Below are 25018 nucleotides of genomic sequence, written 5' to 3'. Positions count from 1 at the left end.
GATGCAACTTGAAATTTGACAAATAAAAGTTCAAGACCAGCAAAATTTAGTCACAGAATGTTTTACTATGATTTAGGTTTCCTCCTGAAGAGGACACAACCATGCATGAATTCTCATGTATCAGAAAGACTCAAGAGGCTGTTTTTAACTTGGTTTAGGTTTTGCTTCCAAGCGTTGAGTGTATCATACAGTTGCTGCCACTGCTGCTTTCCAAATGTCCGATGGGTGCTATGACTAAAAAAATAAACAAAAAATGTATTAGCCAAATATCCGGCTCTGTAAAATTCTTCTAAGAACACTAGTTTTAATTCCCCACTTTCCTAAGGACACGGGTGAACGTAAGGTTTTATTTTCCAGAGTACAATTGCATTCATTTAAGCTTATACGGCCTTCACCGTATTGGTTCCAGGCTCTTACTGCCCTGCACAACTAAAAAAAGCAGCACAAAATTCATTAGTATTCGTGCCAGTGCCAGGCCATTAAATGAAATGTGCTGGAAAATAGGACTCTTTCATTAAATAACCTAATCACATTTGGTCTGAGCCTTAATAAAATTATGATAAATAGCAACTATTTAACTCCAGGAACTGGTGAGAATACTACCCTGCTTCCAGTTAAAATATCAAACATATTACGTGAAATAATTAGAACATTCTAAGTTGTACTACACAAGGGCCAAGAATTAAATGTCTTACCTGACAACTACTTTTCTCTGAGTCTGATCAATTTTGCTGTATACCATCTTTGTTCTTACAGCTGAAAAAAATGTTATTTGTCATATGGAATATTCTGAAGACACAACGCAGATATTAAACCAAACCAGCAGCTCTATAAAAACCAGGGTTTTCTGAATTAGCCTACAAAGCCTCTGCGTCTTTTCCAATTTTTCTGCAACTGATGTTTACAAAAAGTAAAGTGATATAACCAAGAGATGGTCTTGTGTACACCGTATGGTGTCAGTGTATTAAAAGAAATAACCTGGATGGTTTATGAACCTTATCTCCACACACACATCCTATTTTAACAATGGCACAGAAAACTAGATGACAAATAAAAGCCAATGATTCACTACTTTTTTAAAGGATCACCAGCTTCTAAATTCAGACATCAGACAGAAACCATTTTGAACCTACATTTTTATTTCTCTCCTTTATTTAGAATTTCCGCGAAACTGGTTTACCAAATGTCTTGGAACAATGGGTATGCTTAATTCAAGAGACTTTAGTTTTGTTTGCTAATCACAACTGGGTCCCAGGTCTCCTTTCCTTTGCCAGCCTTCAAATGCTGGTTTGGAAGGTGAGCAAATCCAATAGCTAATTCCTTACCATCAATGACAAATGCTTCAACATCATCAGTCCCGATCTGAAGCTCCTGCTGCATTGTATCAAAAGAAATTTCCTTATTTTCAACTGCCATGCCCATAAAAGTGAGCAGTCTCATTTTTGCCATATTCTGGTCATGTGACAGACCTGTGTAACAAAGTATTTAAAGCATTGAGTATTCACCCCCCTTCAGTATTTATCTATTCATTTCATATGGTCAAACAGCTTTACTTACTACTTGAATACGCTTCAACCCTGACAGGGCTAAACCCACCAACTCCCCCATTCCAATGAAACTGATGGACAGGGTCAAGATATTCTCAGGGCACCTCTATGTTCTATGCCATTATAATAATTGCACTGCACCTCAAATTAAGGATTATTTGCACTTTTGCCTCATACACGGTTTCTATTCCATTAAGGTGCATTTCAAACTGAGTTTAACTAGTAGTAAGCAAGCAAATGGAGAAAAATTGTGGGCTTTTCTGTATTTTTAGTGGGCAGCATAGGCTCACATACACACTGGGCTGATTTGGTGAAGTCAGAGAATTCCCAACATTAAACATTCAGAATGGAAGACTAATTCTTCCAGGCTACTAAGGGTCAGCAGGGAGCTTAAGGAGTTAACGCTCCACTACCTGTTTAACTTACTAGCAGGGAGTATGCTTAGGCTCTGGGATAATTGGGCTCATCATCATCATTATTATTATTATTAAAACTGTCAATATGCAAAGAAAGGTAGGCAATCTTGAATGAAACAATTTCAAACCACAACTTTTCCCTTTAGTCTAATTAGAAATTTACTCAGGTAGCTCTACATGAATCCACACAAATGTGTCCTTTTTGCCAAAAGGAGGCTTTGGATGCAAGACAAAATAATATAGACCGTTACCCCTCTTTCTCCACTAACTTATTTGCGTTGCCAGTAATCGATCATATTTCGCTTGTATGAGCCCAAAGTTTACGCTAATAGGACTTTGTTGTTTTTTAAAATGAAATGAAGGTTATAGCCATCCGTAGGCCTCATGGTAGTTGTATATTCCACTTAGTTAAAATTTAAGTATGGAATTTATAACACTGATACACTAAGAGAAGACCAGGGAGCACATTAATGCAAGGCATAATGTGTGTTAATTAGCAGTAATTATGATACAGGTTCCCTATCTGGCACAGATTCAACACAAACATGACCATCATAACTCAAACGAATGAGGTACACCAGCAACTATGGCCAACTGGGCTTAATGGAAAACTACAAGCATCGAAAAATCAATTAGTGCACATTAACCCTAATTAACAAATGCAGATGAGATACTGATTAACTTTCTGAAGCAAAAAGGTAGCAACTGAACAATACCAGATTAAATGTGGCCATGTTAGGGCGATTCAGTTGACACAAGATAATGCTACTACCGGCCCAAGTTGTCAGCATTAATTAAACAAATTAGAACAAAGTGATGCCACCTGTAGGAGTCAGGAAAAAAGATTTCCCCTTTCCAGCAAGATACATTTTAAAATCATTCAAGATCTGAAACCATATCCTTCAGTTCCTTACAAAGATCCCAATAAATGGGATAATTGTAACACTCTTCATAAACTCGTTTAAACAATATTCAAAAAATATTTTCAAGGGCCTTATTTTCAGATACAATACTGCAAAAACACCATGAGCCTCACAAATCCATACTTGTTCATTTGCAGCGCCACATAAATTGGGATTGTCAGTTTAAGAGAATCTCTCTGGGAAGATATTTTATATTAAAGCTGATATAATTGTTAATTGTTTTCTTGACTAAAGGGCCTGAACCACACTCTCCTTTCTTTAAGTCTGCTAAAGAACTATAAGGACCTCTGTAGCTCTGTAGTACAAAAGAAGAACAAAGGAAATTAAAGCATGCAAATTATAGCAGGTGTTCTACAATTGATCTATAGTCTCGTTTCTAAGACAAAAACTGGTGAAAAATGCATTTATGAAGGTCTTATATTTTCTAGAAGCAATTCACAGCTACCAAGTTGTGATTAAAGCTGGAATCTTTTTTAAAAGATTAATTCAGACTACAATCTTTTAAGTCGATGATGCAGGAGTTAAAAGCTACAGTAAACTGTGCTTCATTTCTCAAAACTGGAATGCTGTTTTTGCAGGTGAAGTCACGACAGTCATATTTCAATTTCGAAGTTTTTTTTTTTAAAAAATCTAATTTTATGGAAACATTTATTCATTACTAATATGTCTAAACCTTAATGTAGTAATAAAAAAACTGCATCATTGGGCAATTTCGGCACTGTCACTGACCCTTGTCCTAAAAAGCTGCAATATGGAAAACGTAATTTTAATGCATGCAATAGCTTATGAACCAGTGCTCCTTTGAAACAGTCAATTACACAGCAATGGGGGAGTGTCAAAGTGTTAATTACTACTCCTTTTTTCCAGAGTGCGTAAATAAGGAGGTTGCTGACATTAACATTCCATCACATAGCTTCATGCGATGAAACAAATTAACAGGGACAGAATGTGGGTTTCTGGGTCTGATGCACCTGCGAAGCATTACGCATGAAACCACACTTACATCTGGTTTGTCTTATTGTACTTCACCCTTCTCTTCGGCACATTTCACCCAGTTAGGCAGTAAGTTTATAAGTCTCAACACAAAAAGGGCTGCCACAATGCTTTGTTTTTAATTTAGAAATAAAATTAAGACTGCTTGCTCAAGGTAGCATCTGGGAAGATCCCACGCCCGGGCTCCCCTCTCAGATCCGAAAGCGCCAGAGATTGTCCGAGGGCCACCTGTCTGATCCAAGGTGTTCCTTTCTTGCCACAGTGAGCTCTCACTCATGACTGAGCATTCCTGTGTATCTCCCAATCCCAACACCAACAGGAGATGGCAACATCAGCAGAGCCCCAAGACAAACCTCCTAGCAGCACTTTTTGCCAGTCTTTCCCTCTGCCTTTGCACAAACTCATGTCACCCTTGTACTTTCAACCACTCAGCTGTATTTACTGAGGCTTACTGTGTGTAACCACTGTATTAAAAAAAAAATCACAAAAGACTTTTCCGTATCCTACAGCAAGCTCTACCACTCCATCTCCCATTCTTATCCAAATTCCTTGAATGAGTTGTATAGTTGCCACTTCTCTTCCAACTCTCTCAACCATCTAAATCTGGCTTCAGCCCCCTCACTAACCTGAGACCACACTCTCCAAGGTCACCAGTGACCTCTTCCTTGCAGAATTGAATGGATTCTACCCCCAGCAGTTTAACATAGCGGACCCTTCCTTTCTTCTGGAAATGCTATCTTTTCTTCAATATGGTACTTGTTGAGCACTTGCTACAAACCGGGCATTGAAAAAGCACTGGGGTAGATAGATCCAAGCTAATCAGGTCGGATTCAATCCATATCCCACATGGGGCTCACAGTCTTAATCCCCACTTTACAAATGAGGTAACTGAGGCACAGACAATTGACTTGCCCATGGTCACATGGCAGACAAGTTGGCAGAGCTGGGATTGGAATCCGGGTCTTCTGACTTGTAGGTTCACGCTCTTTCCACAAGACCACACTGCTTCTCATTTTCCACCACAGTGCTAACAGTAGCAGTAGTATTAGTAGAAGTATTTACTGGGCACCGTCTTGGGAAACTTCACTTGGGAAGTTTGAGAATAACCAAGTGACCTGTTCCCTGCCAACGAGGGGATTACACTCTAGCACAGAGACACACAGAAATATGCTCAGCTAAAGTGGTCATGGCAAATGTCTCCATGAGTGCTCAGGAGGATGTATATAAGATCATATAAGGCCTGAGACTAGAGGAGTTGTCCAGGTTAAGTAATTTCACTATATATATATATATATATATATATCTTTCAACACACTATGCTTCAACCTTGCCCCTCCCATTTGTAGTCCACTGCTCATAATCCTCTGCCTGTCTGGAACTCCCTTCCCCTTCAAATGTGCCAGTGCACTGCTCTCCCCAATCTTCAAAGCCCTTCTGAAATCACATATCCTCTAGGAGACCTTGCCCGATTAGCTTTTCTTCCCCCCAGTGACACTTCTCTGCCAACTACCCACAGTACTTCTGTACTAATCACCAGACATAACCTACTAGAAAAACTATATTTATTGAGTGCTTACTGTGCGCAAAGCACAAGGCTACGGGCTTGGGAGACTGCAATATAACAGACAGATACATTCCCCGCCCACAAAGAGCTCAGTCTAGAGGGGGAGACAGACATTAATATAAATAAATTACAAATATATACATATGTGCTGTGGGGATGGGAGGGAGGATGAATGAAGGGAGCAAATCAGGGCAATGCAGAAGGGAGTGGGAGAAGAGGAAAGGAGGGCTTGGTCAGGGAAGGCACCTCTAAGCCCATTTTTCTTTAATTTCTATTATTTTGTGTCTGTCTCTTCCACTCCTTGAGGACTGGAACTGTGTCTTTCAATTCTCCAAGCACTCTGTACGCAGTAGGTGGCTCAAAAAATATCACTGATTTCTTGATTTCACCCCCGCCCCTCCCAAATCTCTCTCCTGGCCAAAGGTTGGTCTTGGCAGGAAGGGTGGAGGATGCAAGAAGGAAGACAGAGGAGTTTCTCCAGCTCCGTGGTGGCCCTCACTGCCATGGCTGCAGCAGTTCCCACTAGTATCCTGACTTCCAGTAGGTTTGTTGCTACTAATGAGGTTTAGGGTGGCCTAACGGGCTATACAGTCGGAAAAATCAACGTTACCCAAACACATCCATACTCCTCCGCACCCCTCGAAACTTGACTTACCCAGGGAATCAATGAAGTCTTTGTTATTTTGGTAAAACTTGACATATGATACCAATCTTGCACTCACAAAAATGGTTAAAAGCTAAAGAAAGCAGGGTGAGGGAAGGAAGAAAAATATGAGTAGGTTAGTCACTTGAGATTCATTTCCAAACATTCACGTTTACTAAATTAAAAAATTAACATCAGCAATAAGATACAGAGTAGTTCAAAACTTAAAATGCTATGGAATTTGATACGGGGCAACCTCAATGAAGTTTTATAATCCACAATCTAATTATTTTGCACATGGCTTCTCTCCTACTCTCCATTTCTAATATTTCTGTCGTCATTGACAAAAACCAAAGCAGGATGCTGTTTCTGAAAAGACTAAATAGTCCACAACTCCTCTCTCACCTCCTCCTCTTTCCCATCCTTTCCAGCTGCCTCTCAGTAGATCTCTTAATGCTCTCTTAATTCTACCCCATCTACCTCTACGCCTCATCTTTTAAAAGCAATTCCTCCTGTCCTCCTCACCTCCTTTCCTCTACCCTCAACCTCTCTCGTGATGGCTCCTTCCTCACCTCCTTCAAATACATTCAAGTCTCTGAGACTGAGAAAGCCTTTTTTGGATCACTCTGTCCCTTCCAGCCCCAACTCCCTCTTTCCCTTCTGGTCCAAACTCCTTGAGAGGGCTGGATGTACCCTGGCCTTCAATTCCACTCTACCAAGTCTCTTTTCTTGACCCACTACGATCAGGTTTTCGGTCCCTTCACTCCACTGAGACAGCTCCCTTTGGCCACCAATGAACTTCTCATAACTAATCCAATGGGATCTACTCATCCTAATCCTCCTTGACCTCTTGTCTGTCTTCAATATTTGCACTATTCCCGATCAGGTTTTCGGCCCCTTTGCTAAACTGAGACGGCTCCCTTTGGTCACCAATGAACTTCTCATAACTAATCCAATGGGATCTACTCATCCTAATCCTCCTTGACCTCTTGTCTGTCTTCAATATTTGCACTATTCCCAAAAACCATATCTGATCTTGATTTGGCTGACTCAGTACTCTTCTGGTCCCCTACTTCTCTTATCGCTCCGGTCCCTGGCTGGCACCCCTTCCACTTCTTTGTCAGACCCTGTGCCGGCTCCCTTGCTCTTCTTCCCCTAAACCAATTCCGCTGGGGAACTCTTCTCACACAGCATCAGCTACGACCTCTATACAGACGGTGCACAATTCTCTTTCCTGCCCTTCCCTCTTCCTCGCTGTCCAATTCCACACCCCACATCTCCTGTTGCTTCTAAGACAGCTCCACGTGGTTGATCTACTGACACCTCAAACTCAACAGATTCAAAACCGACTTCAACTTTCCTTCAAATCTTCCCCTTAACCTCTCCATTTCCACTGACAATACCGCGTCCTGCCCTGGGCCTGAAACCTACAAACTTGGTATCATCCTCAACTCCTGTCACTCTGTTTACACCCAATTTCCTGACAAAATCAGATTTTTTCCCCAAAAACATTTTGCAGGTCTGCCCCATCCTCTCCCCTACATCGCCACCACCCTGCTTTATCACAGATCATTGTATCAGCCTCCTTGCTGCTCTTCCTGCCTCCAACCTCTCCCCTCTTCAATCCGCATTCCATGCTGCTGCCCAAATCATCCCCTTGATGTGGTACTCAGCCCCTGCCTCCCCTCTCCTCAAAACCTTCCATCGGTTGCCCATCTTACTCTGTATCAAAGACTCCTTTTACTGGCTTCAAGGCTCTCCACCAGCTCCTCCATTTTACTTATCAGTTTCCCTCAGCCTCTACTCCCCTACCTGTACTTGTCACTTCTCCAAAGGCCACCTGTGGGCTTCACTACACTCTGGTCTCGCCCGCCTGATTCCTCGCTGGCTCTGCCGCCCACATATGGTCCCCGCCTCCTGATTATGCCTGCCAGGCTTTAGCCCTTCCTACTTTCAATGTCCTAAAACTCCACCACCTTCAGCAGTTCTTGTCTGACTAAACCACCGCATCTTGAATATTACTAACCCTTCAGCTGTCTCTTGAAACTATTTACTTAGGGCCGTAAACGTATTTATGCGATTTCGTAATACATATCTCCCAAGCGCTTAGCACAGTGCACGCAGGAGGTGCTCCATGTCTACATGCTTTGTTTTGTTGCCTGTCTCCCCCTTCTAGACTGTGAGCCCGTTGTTGGGTAGGGACCGTCTCTGTATGTTGCTGACTTGTACTTCCCAAGCGCTTAGTACAGTGCTCTGCACACAGTAAGCGCTCAATATGACTGAATGAATGAATAAACAACATCACTACAAGCTACTTACATCATGAATAAGTTCTCCTTCCAAAAATTTGACTGGTTTTAAGGCAAGAAGATGGTCAAAGAGGAAGGCATTTGGATCTTTCAATGCTCGAACAATACACCTAATAAAGAAAACATGTGTACTTATTGATGAAGTCTAGCCTAATTTTCTTTTGAGATTCTGATTTTCGCTCATTAAATTTTTTACTGACATCCATTAGTCTGAACATCTCTTCTTGTCCATTGCACACAAACTCAGGAACCAAATGTATGAGCCATACCCACATCACAACACAGTTGTGAGTTGAGTCAAGCCAGTAAATTTAATTTGTTAGGGAAAACTGCTTCAACAGCAAGCCCTAATACGTCCAGGGAAATATATTTTTGGGTTTGGGCCTGCCCTGGACTCTAACCAGCCAAAGTCACATAGACTTAATCCTGAAGAAAAAAAAAAAACAAAACAAAACTTAGAGCTGAGAACTTAAAATGAAAAGACAATCCGCTGGTTCTTGTGATGATTGCATATTTAGAAAAGACTTGTAGAATCTACAGCTTTAAAGAATGAAGTGACTTTAAACAATTATACGGTTCATCACTGCTTATAATTTGGGGTCTGAATCCTATTTCAGATTGTTTTACATGGAATTTGGGAATACTCTGAAAAAATAATCCAACAGCTCTACGTTACCTATGGGCATCAACTCTCGCCTGAGATGCATTGTCCTCAGTATAGCTTCCTAGCAATTCCACCATTACCTTTGAAGCTGTGTCACTGAGGAGACAGAAAACCTGCTTTAGAAACTCTGAAAAAGAATTACAGCTACACAAATATTTAAATAACACCATTTTAAGAGATATAGTTCAAATGAAATTATCCTTAAGATGATGTGGATGATCAATTTAGCTACACTGAAGAGGGCAAATTAGTTAAACGCAGTCATTCAATTTGGGTTTTGCAAATGTTTATCTTCACCCTCCATTTCATTCTCTTAAACTGATGAAACTTCAGCCAGTTACAGAAAGCTTTTGTATCTTTGCTGGGAACGGCTTCATGTTATTTACTAGAACACTTTGCGTGAGCACAGCTGGATTCAATCAGGGCAAAATAAGTAGTTTTCAAAAAAAGTTAAATGGTATTTCTTTTAAAATAGCTAGGCAAAGCTTGCCAGACAATCTTTAAATTTATAGGCAGAAGGTCCAATGTCAATTAAAAGACCAATGTTGACCCAGTAAACAGTATGCTAGATGCCAGCCATCTCTAGGACGGTACTTTTTATGACTTGGATCAAGACAAACACCGACTTCACTTCTGGTTACTGCACAGTACCAAAGAACCTGAAAACTCTATAAATCCTATAACATTCCCTGTTTCCTTAAAAACGGCTTTGTTGCTCAGATTTTTCAATCCCCCAGTTTCATGAAAGCCCACTCTAAAAATGAGCACAAGGGGGATTAAGGCAGAGAACAAAATCAAATTGTGACAAGACATTCACCTATTCCTTTCTCTAATAGGTATTACTATACCCCACTGATTAATGGGGTATAGTAAGCTTCAAAATGTTATACAGCCAACTTTAAGCCCAATAGAGAGGAACAGCGTAATGACCGGCACTTTATTTCTTTTCTCTGGAAAAAGCTGATTAGTCATCTAGTAATTATATTTAAGTGCTTACTTGGGCACCAAGCACTGTACTAAGTGCTGGGGCAAGATACAAAATAATGACATCGAACAAAGTACCCACCCCTCATGGGGCTCATAGTCGAAAGGGAAGGAGAACAGGTATTTTATTTTACAGATGAGGAAACCAACATACAGTAGTGACTTGCCCAAGGTCACACAGCAGGTAACGGAGCCGGGAGTAGAATTTAGGTCTCCTGATTCTCAGGCCCATGTTTCTTTTCTTTCATTCAAAACTTTTGCCGATAACCACTCCAAAGCAACCCCCGCCAGAGATATCCATCTAGTCAAGAGGGAATCAATCTATGATATTTCCTATCAGATTCCTTGCACAAAACGATAAGCAATATCAGCTGAGAAAACAAAAAAGAAACATGGAGAGCGGCAATTCGTTGAAGAGGTAGCTCTCGGATTTCCCTAGTCTACCTAGGCACTGCTTGACACGTTTATTGCTACTGTACGATCTCTCTCAAAGACCCAAGACTCTTCCTAATTTATACTCTGAGGACACAGATCTCATTTTTTAAATGGTAACTCATTTAGAAGACCAGTCGATGAAGCTCATATTGGTCTGAATAGCGGAGGTTTCATACTGAGATTGAAAAATGTTGCCTTTGATTATCAACAGGATTATATACGTTTATTTTTAACCATTATTGTCATTGCTGAGTTCCTTCTTCAAGGAACCAGATCATGAACACAAGGAAATGGCTGGGGTTACTTAGAGAAACTGCTCCAAAGAATTCTCATTTTTTGTAACTCTTACAGTGAACCGTGTTCCAAAAACACTTGTCTTCAAAATTAAAAATAATCTTCAGCTTTAATTTGCAACTCAGTTGCACGTGTGCACAAACATTTCTCTCTCTCTCTCCACACACACACAAACATATATATTGATACAACCTCACCAAGAAAGGAAACTAAAGCCATACACACACACACACACACACACACACACACACACACACACACACACACACACACACACACACACACACACACACACACACACACACACACACACACACACACACACACACACACACACACATATATATATATATATATATATATATATATTTATACAACCTCACCAAGAAAGGAAACTAAAGCCATATTCTGAATGCTGGAAGATTTTTAGACCGTGAGCCCAATGTTGGGTAGCGACTTTCTCTATATGTTGCCAATTTGTACTTCCCAAGCGCTCAGTACAGTGCTCTGCACATAGTAAGCGCTCAATAAATATGATTGATTGATTGATTCCTAAAACTTATGGAGAGAGGAAAATGCCTTTTTTTGCTGCTTCTTGGTTTCAGCGACACCAAACAATTCAGGCCTTAGAGAATTAGGCCTACATCATGCTACACATTTTCCATTTTTCCCCCACTCTAGATGGAGAACCATGCTTCCTAAATGAAAAATCTGAAAGTCTGTGCTAGATTGAGAGGTTCTAAGCCTATTCGAAGTATGCATACTATTTGTAAGAAGTACTGAAGATTCTGAATCCCTCTGGCATGATGTATCTACTGGGACCAAAATTACTTTTAGAAACCTGAAATAATCTTTCAGAAAAGCGCAACAGGTAATCATTTAGTACTGTCTACTGCAAAGTTTTGTCTCAAAGATTCTGTTTAAGAAACTTTGACTGATAGACCCATGCTACCATTAAACAACAGAGACAGCACCGCCACGCACAGACACCCACAGCACTATTAAATAATGAACCTGGTGTAACTCTACAAAGCTTGAGCATTAACATTTATATCATTTTGGAACAAAAGTAACAATTCCACTTTTTTTTAAAGTTTAAAGAGTGCAAAAAATTCAACCTCTACCTTTCAAGTCACCTTCCCAGATGGAATTGTTTAAATTAGAACTAAACGAAGAAGCTCTTAAGATACGTATCTGAGCAGATGAAGTTTCAAGCTGCATGCTCAAACTTGGAAGATGAAAATGTAAAGAAACGGATTTATAGATTTACGGATTTATAGTCTTTTAGACTGTGAGCCCACTGTTGGGGAGGGACTGTCTCTATGTGTTGCCAATTTGTACTTCCCAAGCGCTTAGTACAGTGCTCTGCACATAGTAAGCGCTCAATAAATACGACTGATTGATTGATTATGGCAATTGCGGAGAACCCAGTGATGCAAAAGCATGTACACCCTTCTTAGATAATATTCTCCACAGCACCTCACACCCACACCTTTGTTTCCCCCAAAAGTTGTAAATGTAACACTTAGTACCTCTTCTTGCAGTCCACGAGGGCTTCGTAAAGCAGCCTCAGAAGGGTATGTTTCTTTTCTGTGCTGAGGTTCCAATCAGAAATCCATTTTCTAACCTAAAGAGGAGGGAGGGAAGAAAAGGACCACGTCTGATCTTTCGAAAACCGAGAAATGTCTTACAGCAGGAAATAATACCAGTAACCTTGGTAGCATTATTTAAGAGAGACGGTACTGTATAAAATGACTCACCTGATCCAGTTCAGTTGGAATGTACTGGATGGCACCACAAGATGCTGCCACTTTAATAAGGCTGCAGTAGACGGTGTAACGTACAGGGGTATTCTTGTCCATTCCATGGAATAGATTACTCAGCCTGTAGAATAACATTATTTAAGACCAGCAATTGTTCTTATTAAGATGGACTCAATTGTATTTATTGCGTGCTTACTGTGTGCAGAGCACTGTACTAAGCACTTGGCAGAGTATGATATAACAAAAAGACACATTTCCTGCCCACGATGAGCTTACAGTCTACCGCGGGGAGACAGAAATTACAGATATGTACATAAGCTTGCACGCTTTCCTATAAGCCCGTTGTCAGGCAAAAACATGCACATAAAACAGCCAAAGCAATTTAAAAGAACAACCACAAAAGGCAGGAAAACATATCCCCACCAACTCCAGTCTACTAGTGCTATTTACTCACAACTGCAGCCTGAGAGATGGGCGTTCTCCTTCCCGAAATTTAACCAGCTTTTCACACAAGCTTTCAATCAAAGCCTCCTGCTTGTCGGGCTCCAGGATCAGAAGTAGAGAGACTACGCTGTTCATCACACTCTCAACATCTACATAAGCAAACACATTCGTATATTGCATTCAAATGTTAAGAAAACATTTCTCAATACACCATAAAAGAATGTATGTACTTTCAATATCAAGTACATATCAATGTATATGTACATATGAATATCAACCTTTTTCAAGTTTGTAAAAGTAGGCCCCAAAACGGTCAAATGGTCTAAGTTGGCTCCTTTGGGGTGAGTAGGGAATTGAGAAATTAGCAGGCATTCTCATGAATTTAATCCAGTTTCAGATATTGGAAAGAACTTGGGCCTTGGAGTCAGCAGACCTGGGTTCTAATCCCACCTCTGCCACTTGCCTGCTGTGTAACCCTGGGCAAGTCACTTAACTTCTCTTTGCCTCAGTTTCCTCAACTGTAAAATGGGGGTTCAATACTTAGATTATGAGTCCCATGTGCGACAGGGACTGTGTCTGACCTGAGTACCTTGTACCTACCCCAGTGCTTAGAACAGTGCTTGTCTCATAGTAAGTATGAGACATCTCTACCCCTACATCTCTGCCCCTGCTCTCTCTCCCTCCCTTCAGGCTCGGGTCCCCTCCTGCCTTCAGGACATCTCCATCTGGATGTCTTTCTGCCATCTAAAACTCAATATGTCCAAGACTGAACTCCTTAACTTCCCTCCCAAACCCTGCCCTCTCCCTGACTTTCCCCATCACTGTAGACGGCACTACCATCCTTCCCATCTCACAAGCCCACAACCTTGGTGTAATCCTCGACTCCGCTCTCTCGTTCACCCCTCACATCCAATCCGTCACCAAAACGTGCCGGTCTCACCTCCGCAACATCGCCAAGATCCACCCTTTCCTCTCCATCCAAACCGCTACCTTGCTGGTTCAATCTCTCATCCTATCCCGACTGGATTACTGCATCAGCCTCCTCTCTGATCTCCCATCCTCCTGTCTCTCCCCACTTCAGTCTATACTTCACGCTGCTGCCCGGATCGTCTTTGTGCAGAAATGCTCTGTACATGTTACTCCCCTCCTCAAAAATCTCCAGTGGACACCAGTCGACCTACGCATCAGGCAAAAACTCCTCACTCTCGGCTTCAAGGTTCTCCATCACCTTGCCCCCTCCTACCTCACCTCCCTTCTTTCCTTCTCCAGCCCAGCCCGCACCCTCCGCTTCTCTGCCACTAACCTCCTCACTGTGCCTCGTTCTCACTTGTCCCACCGTCAACCCCCGGCCCACATCCTCCCCTTACCCTGGAATGCCCTCCCTCTGCACATCCACCAAGCTAGCTCTCTTCCTCCCTTCAAAGCCCTACTGAGCGCTCACCTCCTCCAGGAGGCCTTCCCAGACTGAGCCCCCTCTTTCCTCTCCCCCTCCCCTTCCCCCTGCCCTACCTTCTTCCCCTCCCCACAGCACCTGTATATATGTTTGTACAGATTTACTACTCTATTTCACTTGTACATATTTACTATTCTATTTATTTTGTTAATGATGTGCATCTAGCTTTACGTCTATTTATTCTGATGACTTGACACCTGTCCACGTGTTTTGTTTTGTTGTCTGTCTCCCCCTTCTAGACTGTGAGCCCGTTGTTGGGTAGGGACCGTCTCTATATGTTGCCAACTTGTACTTCCCAAGCGCTTAGTACAGTGCTTTACACACAGTAAGCGCTCAATAAATACGATTGAATGAATGAATGCAGCAAATACCATTAAAAAAATGAAAAAAGGGATTTGAAGACAAGATCATTGAAGATATGGTACTTAAAATTCATGCCCACTTTAAGATAGCAACTCACCTCTGGGCCCCTAAAATTATTGGTATGGCTGTTTTCTAGACAATCCACAGAAGTGACTCATCAGCAAATGTAGAAGAACACCACCACCACTATTAGGCTGACTGAAAATAAGTATTGAATTGTGAGGTATGGGAGGAGTTAAAAAAAACTCCAAGAATTTGAAGCAATACGGAGAAGGGAAGCATTTTGCTTTTCTGCAACCTCTTTAGAAACCATAAGAGCTGCTGTCTTTGCCTTACATCAGAAACCAGGTCCAAGGAGTTTATCTGCTGCTCTCATCTGTGTGGTTTTACCACTGCCTCAAAATTCGCTTCATGAACAAAGTGATGCTGAGACGATAGGATAGACAGATATGCAATCCCATATGATAATATTCCTTGAAAAATCCGCAGGCCACAAAAAATCTGTTCTCCCTTGGAAACTAAAACCATATTTTTTCATAACAAATAAAAAAACATTCAGCCTCATAAATAGCAGAAATATGAGCTCACTGGATCAAAGAATACCCCTGCGTATTTCCTGTAGACTTCTTTAAAAAAAAATCAGAAACCAACCTTTATCATCCTCTTTTAGACAAACATCACAAGCTTCGATAATCTGAGCTAGATCGACGTGTAGTCCACCTTCCGAATTTTCTTCGGAGATCTCAGCCCCTTTAGATTTCAGGTAAGCTCGGAGCTCTGCAGCCTATTAAACAAAAGACATTTTGAAAGGACAGAGAATTGTTTATGAATGACAGCATAATTTAATAATAATAATAATGATGGTATTTGTTAAGCGCTTACTATGTTCCAAGAGCTGGGGGAGATAGAAGGGAATCAGGTTGTCCCACGTGGGGCTCAAAGTCTTAATCCCCCTTTTACAGATGAGGTCACTGAGGCACAGAGAAGCCAAGTGACTTGCCCAAAGGCACACAGCTGATCAGTGGCGGAGCCGGGATTAGAACCCATGACCTCTGACTCCCAAGCCCGGGCTCTTTCCACTAAGCCACACTGCTTCTCTGGATTTGCATGGATTGCTGTTTGATGACTTGAAAATCATCAGCCCAAATTTTCAAAACCACGTTGTTTGCTTTCAGAAAACATTTGTACAATTATGTCAGCTTTCACGTAGGGCTTCGATGCAATCAATTAAATATGGAAAATAACTATTACCTCTTAAAATGATCTTACCTGGTAGGATTCAGGGGGTATCACAGGGCAAGCAAAGGACAGTTTGGTAGACCAGACCGGGTTATTTCATGGGTCTTTCACAGGATGCCTGCTGCAGTGTCACAGACTCACTAAGGATCTGGGACACTACGATGGCTCTTGCACAGGTCGCATTAAAGTGCTAACAAAAGATCCATGTTTTAATGTGGGTGGCCTTTACCATGCTCACCCAACACCCAGGATCTCTGTATTCAAAATAAGTCACTCACTTTTTTACTTTTCAAATGAACTGAGCACGAATCAAGAGCAACCATATAGTGATGACCCAGTGTCATAAACAGATAACAAGGAAAGTGGGCAAGGCGATTTTGAGAAAGGGAGTTTTCTGAAGATTGAACATTTTACACAAAATAAGAGGTCTTAGAAAGGACAAGCCTGGATTGCTGCTCTATAAATTTTAAATGCACTCTGTGTGCACTTCAGCCTTATAAAAAGCAGGGGCCTTGACTTAGGAAGATCAGTAAGTAATGCATTTGACAATGAGGAAGACTGGTAATTCCGTAGTAAGAACTCCAGCTAGTCAAAGAGATTAGCTGCACGCCTTTCTCACTCCCTTCCCAGAGCCCAACTCCCACTCTCTACTCAAAGTCCCCCTTTCCACGGACCTGGATCTTTTCCCTTTAACTTTCAGGGAAGCAGAACACAGCAGATGCAAGAAGGGAGTGCACAGCTAAAAGCGGTGTTGCGGAAATTAGCAACTGATGATAGGCTAAAGGAAACGTAACATGCCTACTTTTTTTCTTTTTTTTTTTCTATCTTGGGAAGCAGCACGGCCTAGTAGAAAGAGCACAGACCCGGGAATCCGAGGAGCTGGATCCTAATTCCAGCTCTGCCACTTGCCTGCTGTGTGACCCTGGGCAAGTCACAACTCTGCCTCAGTTTTCTCAACTGTAAAACGAGGACTCAATACCCGTTCTCCCTCCTAGTTAGACTGTTAGTCCCATGTGGGACAAGGGATTAGCCCCATGTGGGAAAAGGGACTGTGTCCAACCTGGTTAACTCGTATCTATCCAGTGCTTAGACCACTGTTTGACACGTATTAAGTATTAAGTGCTTTGCACATAGTAAGCACTTAACAAATGCCATTATTATTATTATTATTATTATTAATAATCACATTTACTGAGCACTTATGTGCAGAGCACTGTACTAAGCACTTGGGAGAGTACAATTCAACAGAATTAGCAGACATGTTCCCTGCACATAACGAACTTACAGTCTAGAGGGGGAGACAAGTATCATAATTATTACTATCATGGGAACATAGGTCTATAAAAGTAGCCTGCTATATCTACCTACTCTAATAATCGTAATGTTTTCCAAACACTGTACTAAGCACTAGGGTAGAAGCAAGACTAATCAGGTTAGCCCCAGTCCCTATCCTACATGCGGCTCACAGTCTAAGAAGGAGGGGAACTCTCCCAAGCACTTAATATAGGGCTCTGCACCCAGTAAGCGCTTAATAAATACCAGTGAATAACAAATGCCTATTATAGTCTATTGAGAAAGGGGAGACTAATGAGAAGGGATTCCCTAGTAAATGTGGATGGGTCCTGATCATCCTGCAGGCCAAATAAGGAGGTATTTTAAAACCAGTGACAGTGCATCCTAAACCTTGGCAGCATCTTGTCCACCTGGTTTATAAAACTGTCTTCCTGAAGCACTTCAGAGGTGGCTTAGTACAAGATGAAATAAGTTAGAAGGTAGTAAATTTCTGTTCACGATGGAAGTCATTTCATTACTACACCCTCTAATCGTAACAAGGGCAAAACAGGCTTTTCAAGAAGCAGAGCGCTCCTTGGGCACGATGGAGGGGAAGGGAGGCAGGAAGGTTAACCAGATTCTACCCAAACCTAGGAGGACTCGGTGGCAGGCATTTGCTGTTGGACGGCCCAAGCATAGTGGGCTGTTCCTGTAACCCCGATGTTCTCCCAAACCAAAGGAGCTGCCACAAAATATCCAGCTAGAGTCCAGAAGCTAAACAGAATGCTCCAAGGAGGCATCATGCCTACACCAGACTCAAAAAATACAAAGACGTTCCCTCTTTGCCATGTAGCTAACAGCCAAATTCTAATTAATTACCTTGATTCCATTATCCCTCAAGCCAGTGATGCCAAAGGGGGTGGGGGTGGGGGGTGATTTGGTTGAGCTTATATTTACAAAACCCACTGTGAACAAAATTTCTTGAATTCCCCAATTCATATGCCCCATAAACTAGTTTGCATGTATCCATCCAGTGCTTAGTACAGTGCCTGACACACAAGTAAGCACATAAATACTACAATTATTATTATTACTACATCATCAATCGTATTTATTGAGCACTTACTATGTGCAGAGCACTGTACTAAGCGCTTACTACATACTTCACTCATATGTTGGGACATCTGTAGCTAAGGGTGAATACAAACCCAGAGAACTCCAAGCAGCAGCTCAGGATGATGATGGATCACAGAAACGCCATTCTAGGTACTTGTGCTAGTTTTTCTGTGTCAACTCAAAGCATTTTCCTTTGCACTAACTTATTAACCATCGGCGCACATTTCTTCAGAATAGAGAGGGGAAATTTGAAAAGTTTGAGTGATTAAATAAGGCACCTTTATAAGGCCACTGGAACACTCTCTAGAGAATTGAAACAACCACTTCCCAAATGTCACCATTATGGTCTGAAAGAATTAAGAATGCCGTCCAAAGTGCCCAATTTCCTCCCTGAAAGAAGCAGGTAGGGCAAGTCATCATCATCATCATCAATCGTATTTATTGAGCGCTTACTATGTGCAGAGCACTGTACTAAGCGCTTGGGAAGTACAAACTGGCAACATATAGAGACAGTCCCTACCCAACAGTGGGCTCACAGTCTAAAAGGGGACTCCACTGTGCCAGTCCTGTGGTTCTGGACCAGAGTGGGGGAAAAAAAAAGCCCGAAACAAAAAACATGACCCAAGTCTCCAAAGTACAGATATAACAAGATCCGTCCACACAAATTAAAAGCGCGTCACCCACTCGTTAGGATTTACCAATATTTTCATAGGAAGACGATGGAATAGTTACAGTCCGGGCATCAAAACCCAGCGGCTTTACGGGTCAACAGACTACATTCCTCTAAGCTAGTCGCTGATCTGTACTTTCCAAGCGCTTAGTACAGTGCTCTACACACAGTAAGTGCTCAATAAATACGACTGAATGAATGAAGGCGGGGCAGCGGGGCCCGGTGAAAAGAGCGCGGGGTTGGGAGTCAGAGGATGTGGGTTCTAATCCCAGCTCCGCCACTTATCTGCTGGGTGACCTTGGGCAGGCCGCGTCACTTCTCTGGGCCTCAGTGACCCCATCTGTAAAACGGGGGTTAAGACTGTGAGCACCTGATTACCTTGTATCTACCCCTAGTGCTTGGCGCTTAGTAAGTGCTTAAGAAATGATTCATTCATTCATTCAATCATATTGATTGAGCACTTACCGAGGGCAGAGCACTGTACTAAGCGCTTGGGATGGGGAGGGGGTTGTAAATAACGCTTCAGGACGTGATCCTCTTGGAGTTTTGTAGTCTCAAATCGGTCATTTTGTCTTTAGAGAAGCAGCGTGGCTCAATGTTAAGAGCCCTGGCTTGGGAGTCGGAGGTCGTGGGTTCTAATCCCAACTCCGCTACTTGTCAGCTGTGTGACTTTGGGCAAGTCCCTTAACTTCTCTGAGCCTCAGTTCCCTAATCTGCATAATGGGGATTAAGACTAGGGGCTCTATGTGGGACAACCTGATTACCTTGCACCCCCCACCCCCCAACCAGTGCTCAAAACAGTGCTTGGCACAGAATAATGAAAACAACAATAAAAGCATTTGTTAAGTGCTTACTATGTACAAAACACTGTTCTAAGCACTGGGGAGTTTACAAGGTTGTCCCAAGAGGGGCTCACAGTCTTAATCCCCCTTTTCCAGACGAGGTAACAGACTGTGAGCTAGAGAAGCAGCGTGGCTCAGTGTAAAGAGCCCGGGCTTTGGAGTTGGAGGTCATGGGTTCAAATCCCAGCTCCACCACTTATCAGCTGTGTGACTTTGGGCAAGTCACTTAACTTCTCTGGGCCTCAGTTACCTCATCTGTAAAATGGGGATGAAGACTGTGAGCCCCCTGTGGGACAACCTGGTCACCTTGTTAACCTCCCCAGCGCTTAGAACAGTGCTTTACACATAGTAAGCGCTTAATAAATGCCTCATCTGTGCCTCATCTGTCAAATGGGGATGAAGACAGTGAGGGACAACCTGATCACCTTGTAATCTCCCCAGCACTTAGAACAGTGCTTGGCACATAGTAAGCATTTAATAAATGCCATTATTATTATTAGTGTCAGCGGTGTGACTAATGAATGAATGAATGGGGAGGGAGGGCACGGCTTAATGGCGCCGGGAGAGTCATTCATTCATTCAACCGTATTTATTGAGCGCCTACTGTGTACAAGCAGCTACAAGCGCTTAGTACAGTGCTCTGCACACAGTAACCGCTCAAAAGATACGATTGAATGAATGAACATATACATGTTTGTACATACATATATACACACATATGAGCCCACTGTTGGGTAGGGACTGTCTCTATATGTTACTTCCCAAGCGCTTAGTACAGTGCTCTGCACACAGTAAGCGCTCAATAAATACGATTGATATATATGTACATATATACATACGCTGTTGAGTAGGGACCGTCTCTATATGTTGCCACCTCGTACTTCCCAAGTGCTTAGTACAGTGCTTTGCACACAGTAAGAGCTCAATAAATACAATTGAATGAATGAATACACGTTTGTACATACATATACATGTACATATATACATACGCTGTTGAGTAAGGACCGTCTCTATATATTGCCACCTTGTACTTCCCCAAGCGCTTAGTACAGCGCTCTGCACACAGTAAGCACTCAATAAATATGACAGTGAACGAATATATACATGTTCGCACATACCTATATATATACACATATAGACATACGCTGTTGGGTAAGGACCGTCTATATGTTGCCACCTTGTACTTCTCAAGTGCTTAGTACAGAGCTCTGCACACAGTAAGCGCTCAATAAATATGATTGAATGAATGAATATATACATGTTTGTACATACCTATATATATACACATATAGACATACGCTGTTGGGTAAGGACCGTCTCTATATGTTGCCACCTTGTACTTCCCAAAGCGCTTAATACAGTGCTCTGCACACAGTAAGCGCTCAATACGATTGAATGAATATATACATGTTTGTACTTGCATATATACATACATATACATACATATGTGCATATATAATACGCTGTTGGGTAGGGACCGTCTCTATATGTTGCCACCTTGTACTTCCCAAGCGTTTAGTACAGTGCTCTGCACACAGTAAGCTCTCACTAAATACGGCTGAACGAATGAATGAATAAATGCGATTGAATGAATGAATGAAGCAGTGTGGCTCAGTAGGAAAGAGCCCGGGCCTTGGAGTCAGAGGTCGTGGGTTCAAATCCCGACTCCGCCAATTGTCAGCTGTGTGACTGTGGATAAGTCACTTCACTGGGCCTCAGTTCCCTCATCTGTAAAATGGGGATGAAGCCTGTGAGCCCCCCGTGGGACAACCTGATTACCGTGTAACCTCCCCAGCGCTTAGAACAGTGCTTTGCACATAGTAAGCGCTTAATACACGCCATCATCATCATCATCTCCCCCTTCTATCACCTTGTAACCTCCCCAGCGCTTAAAACAGTGCTTTGCACATAGTAAGCGCTTAATAAATACTATTATTATTATCTGTAAAATGGGGATGAAGACTGTGAGCCCCCCGTGGGACAACCTGATCGCCTTGTACCCTCCCCAGTGCATAGAACAGTGCTTTGCACATGGTAAGTGCTCAATAATAATAATTATTATTATCTGTAAAATGGGGATGAAGACTGTGAGCCCCCCGTGGGACAACCTGATCACCTTGTAACCTCCCCAGCGCTTAAAACAGTACTTTGCACATAGTAAGACCTTAATATTATTGTTATCTGTAAAATGGGGATGAAGACTGTGAGCCCCCCGTGGGGCAACCTGATCACCTTGTACCCTCCCCAGCGCTTAGAACAGTGCTTTGCACATAGTAAGCGCTTAATACACGCCATCATCATCATCTCTATTTATTTATTTATTTTACTTGTACCTATCTATTCTATTTATTTTATTTTGTTAGCATGTTTGGTTTTGTTCTCTGTCTCCCCCTTCTAGACTGTGAGCCCGCTGTTGGGTAGGGACCGTCTCTATATGTTGCCAACTTGTACATCCCAAGTGCTTAGTACAGTGCTCTGCACACAGTAAGCGCTCAATAAATACGATTGATGATGATGACTCCCAGGCCCGTGCCCCAACCCTATGCAGCAGACAAATGGCAGGAAACCTTGTGACTCCCAGGCCCATGCCCCGTCCCTATGCAGCAGAAACCTTGTGACTACCTTTTAGACTGTGAGCCCACTGTTGGGTAGGGACTGTCTCTATATGTTGCCCACCTGTACATCCCCAGCGCTTAGTACAGTGCTCTGCACACAGTAAGCGCTCAGTAAATACGACTGATGATGATGACTACCAGGCCCGTGCCCCAACCCTATGCAGCAGACAAATGGCAGCAAACCTTGTGACTTCCAGGCCCATGCCCCATCCCTATGCAGCAGAAACCTTGTGACTACCTTTTAGACTGTGAGCCCACTGTTGGGTAGGGACTGTCTCGATATGTTGCCAACTTGTACATCCCCAGCGCTTAGTACAGTGCTCTGCACACAGTAAGCGCTCAATAAATACGATTGATGATGATGACTCCCAGGCCCGTGCCCCAACCCTATGCAGCAGACAAATGGCAGCAAACCTTGTGACTTCCAGGCCCATGCCCCGTCCCTATGCAGCAGAAACCTTGTGACTACCTTTTAGACTGTTAGCCCACTGTTGGGTAGGGACTGTCTCTATATGTTGCCCACCTGTACATCCCCAGCGCTTAGTACAGTGCTCTGCACACAGTAAGCACTCAGTAAATACGACTGATGATGATGACTACCAGGCCCGTGCCCCAACCCTATGCAGCAGACAAATGGCAGCAAACCTTGTGACTTCCAGGCCCATGCCCCGTCCCTATGCAGCAGAAACCTTGTGACTACCTTTTAGACTGTGAGCCCACTGTTGGGTAGGGACTGTCTCGATATGTTGCCAACTTGTACATCCCCAGCGCTTAGTACAGTGCTCTGCACACAGTAAGCGCTCAGTAAATACGACTGATGATGATGACTACCAGGCCCGTGCCCCAACCCTATGCAGCAGACAAATGGCAGCAAACCTTGTGACTTCCAGGCCCATGCCCCATCCCTATGCAGCAGAAACCTTGTGACTACCTTTTAGACTGTGAGCCCACTGTTGGGTAGGGACTGTCTCGATATGTTGCCAACTTGTACATCCCCAGCGCTTAGTACAGTGCTCTGCACACAGTAAGCGCTCAATAAATACGATTGATGATGATGACTCCCAGGCCCGTGCCCCAACCCTATGCAGCAGACAAATGGCAGCAAACCTTGTGACTTCCAGGCCCATGCCCCGTCCCTATGCAGCAGAAACCTTGTGACTACCTTTTAGACTGTGAGCCCACTGTTGGGTAGGGACTGTCTCGATATGTTGCCAACTTGTACATCCCCAGCGCTTAGTACAGTGCTCTGCACACAGTAAGCCCTCAATAAATACGATTGAGGATGATGATGATGATGCTCTCCCCCTTCTACCTGATCGCCTTGTAACCTCCCCAGCGCTTAGAACAGTGCTTTGCACATAGTAAGCGCTTAATACACGCCATCATCCTCTCCCCCTTCTAGACTGCAAGCCCGCTGTTGGGTAGGGACCGCCTCTATACGTTGCCAGCTTGTACTTCCCAAGCGCTTAGTACAGTGCTCTGCACACAGTAAGCGCTCAATACATAATAATAAATAATAATAATTTATATAGAACATTATGTAGAACATCAATCAATCATACTTACTGAGCGCTTACTATGTGCAGAGCACTGTACTAAGCGCTTGGGAAGTACAAATTGGCAACATATAGAGAAAGTCCCTACCCAACAGTGGGCTCACAGTCTAAAAGGGGGAGACAGAGAAAAAAACAAAAAACAGAAAACAGAAAACCAAACACACTAACAAAATAAAATAAATAGAATAGATATGTACAAATAAAATAAATAGAGTAATAAATAAATAAATAGAGTAATAAATAAATAAATAGAGTAATAAATAAATAAATAGAGTAATAGAGTAAGAGTAATACATATATTACATATATGTAATACATATACATATATAGAACATATATTATGTATAATAATAAATAAGTAATAATAATAAATACTCAATAAAGCGCTCAATCAATCAACTGATTGATTGATTATCACTGGGCTAATTGGTGGGATGGGCTGAGGAGGGGGGCGCCGTCCCCCCCCCACCAACCCGTCCCCTAACCCTGACGGGCGCTTAGTCCAGTGTTCTGCACACAGTAAGCGCTCAATAAATACGATCGATTGATCGATTGATTGATTGATTGATTGATTGATGGGGGTCGCCGCGAGGGAGAAGGGGGGCGTCGCCGACCTGGTCCTCCTCGGTGATGTCGATGAAGGCCGGGACGCTCATGGCGAACGGCGCGGCCGCCTCAGAAGGCCGACCGGAAGAGGAGGCCCGCCCGCGCGCGACCACTTCCGGGTCAGCCGCCCGCGACCGCTTCCGGGTCAGCGCGCGACCCCCCCCCCCCTTCCGCCCGCGGACGCCCGGCCTCGGAGCGCGCGAAACGGAAGGGCGCGCGCGCGCGAGAGAGGCAGCCATTTCCGGCCGCGCGCGCCCACAAGCCCCGCCCCCCGGGCCGGGCTCGGCCAATCAGCGAGCTCGGCCGC

The 25018-nt window shown here is 43.0% G+C and overlaps 1 protein-coding gene across 1 annotated transcript; it reads right to left on the bottom strand.

Moving 5' to 3' along the window:
- Positions 1–45: 45 nt before the first annotated feature.
- Positions 46–24799, bottom strand: EIF3M (eukaryotic translation initiation factor 3 subunit M). Its single transcript, XM_038764129.1, has 11 exons — positions 24720–24799; positions 15447–15579; positions 12990–13128; positions 12533–12656; positions 12305–12399; positions 9072–9155; positions 8406–8505; positions 6099–6180; positions 1326–1469; positions 696–756; positions 46–234 (listed from the first exon to the last, which is right to left on the bottom strand). The coding sequence occupies exons 1-11, from the start codon at positions 24759–24761 to the stop codon at positions 114–116; spliced, it is 1125 nt and encodes a 374-aa protein (XP_038620057.1). The 5' UTR covers positions 24762–24799; the 3' UTR covers positions 46–113.
- Positions 24800–25018: the final 219 nt, after the last annotated feature.

The sequence above is a fragment of the Tachyglossus aculeatus genome, chromosome 22 (genome assembly GCF_015852505.1).
Source record: "Tachyglossus aculeatus isolate mTacAcu1 chromosome 22, mTacAcu1.pri, whole genome shotgun sequence".
In the NCBI taxonomy this organism is placed as follows: Eukaryota; Metazoa; Chordata; class Mammalia; order Monotremata; family Tachyglossidae; genus Tachyglossus; species Tachyglossus aculeatus.
Note: the sequence above shows the minus strand (reverse complement) of the source record. Positions and strands in the feature narration are given on the sequence as shown.

Excerpts from the sequence above, each read along its gene's own strand:
- EIF3M (XM_038764129.1), bottom strand. The coding sequence starts at position 24,761 with ATGAGCGTCCCGGCCTTCATCGACATCACCGAGGAGGACCAG. Across the intron at positions 1,470-6,098 it reads AGACTTCATTGATTCCCTGG|GTCTGTCACATGACCAGAAT; the intron begins GTAAGTCAAGTT and ends TTTGTTACACAG. Across the intron at positions 757-1,325 it reads TGAAGCATTTGTCATTGATG|CTGTAAGAACAAAGATGGTA; the intron begins GTAAGGAATTAG and ends CATTTTTTTCAG.